Source organism: Carassius auratus, chromosome 15 (assembly GCF_003368295.1).
Source record: "Carassius auratus strain Wakin chromosome 15, ASM336829v1, whole genome shotgun sequence".
Lineage (NCBI taxonomy): Eukaryota > Metazoa > Chordata > Actinopteri > Cypriniformes > Cyprinidae > Carassius > Carassius auratus.
Window position 1 is genome coordinate 15,794,593 of NC_039257.1, and position 5,196 is coordinate 15,799,788.

Below are 5,196 nucleotides of genomic sequence, written 5' to 3' on the forward strand. Positions count from 1 at the left end.
AAGCTGGTTGCCCTTCCTCTTTCTCAAACATATGGTATGGAAAAGGAACAGACTTGCAGTTTCTATGTTGCTAACTATTAATGTAATAAAATCACAGTTGCTTTTAAATATTTAAATTGCTTCACTCATACAACTTTTGCACAATCTCTTGTATCGGAGATGTTTTTCCTGAAGGGAAAAAAGAGCCACCAAGTGCTACTGAGCTGAATGGGAATACTAATGAACAGCTTTCTGTTATTTAGCCTTTGAGGTCATCTCAGCGGCACTTGCTTGACTGGTGCCTCTCAGAATTTGAAATGTTCCGTTTTTTTTTTGTTTTTTTTTTTTGATCCAAACACATGAGCAGTAACTGTTATGTGAGTAATGATGCTAGAGCTGCAGGAAAATTTTCTGCAGGAAAATTGCATAATGACAACTTTTGACAACTAACGGCATCACAGGAATGAACACAGTGGCAAGCCCTTCAGTGAGGTCTGTATCAGACAGAAAAAATAGAAGTACATTTCATGCTGTTAGGGGTTTATATATTTATATGGTGGTGTACATAATGAATATGTAAATATATGTATTGTAAACAATCACACAAATATAGTCATGTAGTCAGATCATTTGAATGACCCAATGCTTTCTGAATTCAGATTTACCAGCAGAGTTTAACTGGACCATGCTAAAGGCAAATTGTTACGCGAAAAAACTCTCTAGTAATTTTAAAATGTACAGTATCTCCTAATAAGAACTAATAAATCTTTGCCAAGACGCTGTCTGTACAAAACTGAGATTTTAATATGAACTCAAATTCTCTCAAAGCTCCTCTAACTATCTAAACTACTGCATCTTAATTTCAACAAAACAGTTGATACTTACAAGAAACACAATTAAGAACTTAAGTAAACCTCTTTTACTTTGAAAGATTCCTGATATTATTTTATTTTGGGTAAGGTTTAAAATGTAATAATACAATAACAAATTCAAAGGTGCTGGAAGAGTCATGTTAAGTTGTTAAAAAAACTGTTTGCCCCTTGTACACTGTTAATTTCTTGTTGTTTGGCTTCTCTGTCAGAGGGGGAGGGACATACCAGGAAGTAGGAGGAGCCATAGTTAGTCAAATATACTGATAACACTTGCTTGTAAAGTCCTCCACAGCACGGCTGCCTCTCTCGCCTCTTAAACACTCACAGTACAGAATGCCCCTGAGACTACTGCTGACGGAGACAAAAAGACAAAGCAGCAAGGAAGGGGGGGGGCCAGGAATCAGACCCGTAGATGAAACAAGTCTGACTTGCTTTTGCACTGTCACACTTAGAGAGAGCTGCATGCTGTCTACAGGTGCTCTACAATCACTTGGAAATCTGTGGGACGGAGATCAAAGAAGGCTAATTTAAAGGATACTTTAAGAATTGTTGTGAAAGAATTTGGGATCACTTTATTAAGTATTTGTTACTTTAATAAGGAATTTGTTTTTCCTCCATGGGATATACTAGGAATGGATTCTAACCGGATTTTGGCTGTTTTGGATGGATTTTCTAAAGTCGAACTAGAGGAAAGGACTGTGTGAACTAAAACATCGGAGTGAGTAGCTTCTAAGCTTGGGGCAACAATCTTATGGGCTGGCCAGGGAAAGGGCAGGAGTAAGGGGGAGGGGAAGAGGTAGTTGTGATCTGGTTCCATTCTCTGGGGTGAAATGCATTCAGCATGAGGCTTTGTTGAAGAATGCCGCAGAGGAGTTTTTGATCACTTCAGTTTTGAACAGCCAAAAAAAAAAACCTTTAAAGAGATCTATGTGCCCTTGAAGGAAATACCATCTTGTGGTTGGAAACAGTCTGTCTGCAGTACATTCTTTGTTTTGCCCTGTTGAATGATTGTGGATTGAGGAAAATCCTCAAATTGTGTAGTCTCACCAAACTTCCACCCCATAGTGCGACTTTGTTTCCCGTTGAGATGGACAACACCACTGTTCAAATGGAGGCTTTGACCCAGATATGGGCTGTCAGTGCCAGCTACAAAAATTCCTCTCTGCAGCTACACAACATCACCCACTGCCCAAAGAATGACAACTTCAAATATCCTCTTTACAGCATAGTGTTTAGCCTTGTCTTCATGGTTGGACTCATAACCAATGTTGCAGCCATGTACATTTTTACTTGTTCACTGAAACTGCGGAATGAGACCACCACATATATGATGAATCTTGTGGTTTCTGACTTATTATTTGTGCTCACACTTCCCTTGAGGGTCTTTTACTTCATCCAACAGAACTGGCCATTTGGCAGCCTGCTATGTCAGCTCTCTGTCTCACTCTTTTACACAAACATGTATGGGAGCATTCTGTTTCTAACATGCATCAGTGTGGACCGTTTCCTCGCCATAGTACACCCCTTTCGTTCAAGAGGTCTCCGGACAAAACGCAATGCCAAAATTGTATGTGCTGCTGTTTGGGTTCTCGTGCTTTCTGGAAGTCTTCCAACAGGCTTCATGCTGAACAGTACTAACAAGCAAAAAAACAACACAATAGCCTGCTTTGAGAATTTCTCTTCAAATCAGTGGAAGAGCCATCTCTCAAAGGTGGTGATCTTCATAGAGACAGTGGGGTTCCTTATTCCTTTGATTCTGAACGTGGTTTGCTCCGCTATGGTTCTCCAAACTTTGAGGAGGCCACAGACTGTTAGTAGAGGAGGGAAGCTGAACAAAAGAAAGATATTGAGGATGATCATCGTCCACCTCTCCATCTTCTGCTTTTGTTTCATTCCCTACAATGTCAACCTTGTTTTCTACTCACTGGTGCGGACAAAATCCTTGGAGGGCTGTGCAGTCGAATCAGTGGTTCGGACAATCTATCCGATCGCTCTGTGTATTGCTGTGTCCAACTGCTGTTTTGACCCCATCGTCTACTATTTTACCTCAGAGACGATACAAAACTCCATTAAGAGGAAATCTCAGATTAACCATTCCTTTGATGTCAAGTTCTCTGAGGCTTTACGTTCAGAGACAACTAGCTCTTCTTTTCAGTTCAGCCTGAGGTCCATAAAGAACAAGATGTTCCACAATGAGTCTAATGTATAAGGACAAGCATTGAGCAAATGGATGTAAAGAAACTGAATGTACAAAAAGCACTTTGCAGTGGATGAAATGGGGCATAAAACATGCAAATGTGCCCTAATTTGGATCTGTTAACTCACAGGGCAGTTAAGTAAACTACGCCCTTTTAGAGGGATTTACCTCCCTCTTTAAGTCATCCTTCAGCCCAGTACTTGGGGACACACCTGTTTTCAATGGAATTATATCCAAACATTTGGAATACTGTGGAGTATGAATAAAACAAATATACTGTAAATCGACTGGAACTTGATTAAACAAGACAAAAACCTCTAACTATATTTGAATGAACTTACATTTTCAGAATGGCAAGTAAATGTGAAAATAATATAATGTACATAACTACTTTTTAATTAAACCTACAAAACAAAAAAGAATGATATACCATTTTATGCAATGCCACATGTAAACACATTGACTGTCTGAAGTGTCATACTATTAACAAGCAGAAAACTTTTTTTGGCACTTATATAATACTGTATATTAACTTTGCACTGATACTGACACTGTCATAATGTTTTTTTTTTTTTCTGTTACAAACTTCATTTGATAATAAATTTTTACAATTGTAGGTAGAGATGTTTATTTACAATATATAATTATCAGTTCTTCTCCCTATGTAATGTCCATTCAGAAAAGTTTAAATATCATATTGAAATACTCAGCAGTTATGGTTTAAACTGATACTATCTATATGCCTCTGTAAATGTACTGCCATATTAATATAAAAGATGAAGTTCTGTTGTTAGCTATTTTATTTGTCTAAAATTGACACCAAAAAAAAAAAAAAACAGTCTCTTGAATGCATTGTAAGAAGATTGTTTTAATTGTTCAATGTGTCATTAACTGAATAGTGAATCAGATGTGATTTATTCACTTTGATGAAGTGAAGTCCCATTCAACAAACCTACTTTGTTTTTTAATTATTATTTTTATTTCATTTGTTATTCAGTGTTGTTCTAAATATATAATCTGCTGCAGGCAAACATAAAGTGAGGTTTGAATTAAATGACGTTGAGAAATATCTTTGTAATTATAATTGTAATTTGTGATTGTCAAATATGTGTAAGTACATGCGTATTGCATCTTTATAAGATGATGTCATTTGATCAATAAATGGTGATGAGCAAAGTAGACTAATAGTGTAATTTATAAAAAATAGACTTTTCACTTAAAGGGTTAGTTCATCCAAAAATGAAAATTAGCCCATAAATTACTCACCCTCAAGTAGGGGTGTGACGAGATCTCGTGGCATGAGATCTGACTGGTCTCGCTAGAACGTCACAAAACCCTTGCCCATAGCTATATATTATATATATTTTTTATTACACTTGCCCTTTCCCAAGTGGTGGTATGTAAGATATTTTATGTTCACATCAGGCAAGCGGACTAATGATAAGCAGGAAGATTACACAGTGTAGTCTTTATCCGGTCATAAAAACAGAATTCACAGTTTAATGCAGAATGTTAAATTGATGAATCAATCAAAAGTAGGTCATTACACTTAAATCAAATCACAATATGTACCTTAAGAGATCTACCTCTGTTAATGAATGGCGCAGACCCGTGGTTTCATTTTCTACACACAGAAACGCACATGACGCTCATGGTGATTTCAGCATCTGTCGTCTCACTAAATGAGGATGGAAACACATAAACAACATCTCCAAAACTGCTCTCAGAGTAATTTCATGAGCATTTTACCATTTGATTTGAGTAAACCTAACATTATATCACATACACAGAACTGTAAAGGTATTAGTGTAAGTCCGGTACTTTTTTTTTTTTTTTTTGTAGAATGCACATAGCATTATTTTTTAGGGATTAATCACACAACATTTCTTCCATGTTTTAATTTTAATAGAAAACCCCTTTTGTTTGCCATAAAATAAAGTTTGCTTAATTTTCAGTATTTAAAATATAAATGATAAATTAAATAAATGTTTATATGCCTTCATTTGATGACCAGAAAAACGTAAATACACAACACAGAATTTCTGAGGGAGAAAATTCAAGTTGTTTATACATTCAATATATATATTTATATATAATTATATATAATATATATATATATATTTATTTATATATATATATATATATTTA

The 5,196-nt window shown here is 36.0% G+C and overlaps 1 protein-coding gene across 1 annotated transcript; it reads left to right on the plus strand.

Annotated features, from left to right (window-relative positions):
• Nucleotides 1–1,109: 1,109 nt before the first annotated feature.
• Nucleotides 1,110–4,218, plus strand: lpar6a (lysophosphatidic acid receptor 6a). Its single transcript, XM_026282682.1, has one exon. The coding sequence runs from the start codon at nucleotides 1,939–1,941 to the stop codon at nucleotides 3,058–3,060; it is 1,122 nt and encodes a 373-aa protein (XP_026138467.1). The 5' UTR covers nucleotides 1,110–1,938; the 3' UTR covers nucleotides 3,061–4,218.
• The last annotated feature ends 978 nt before the right edge of the window (nucleotides 4,219–5,196 follow it).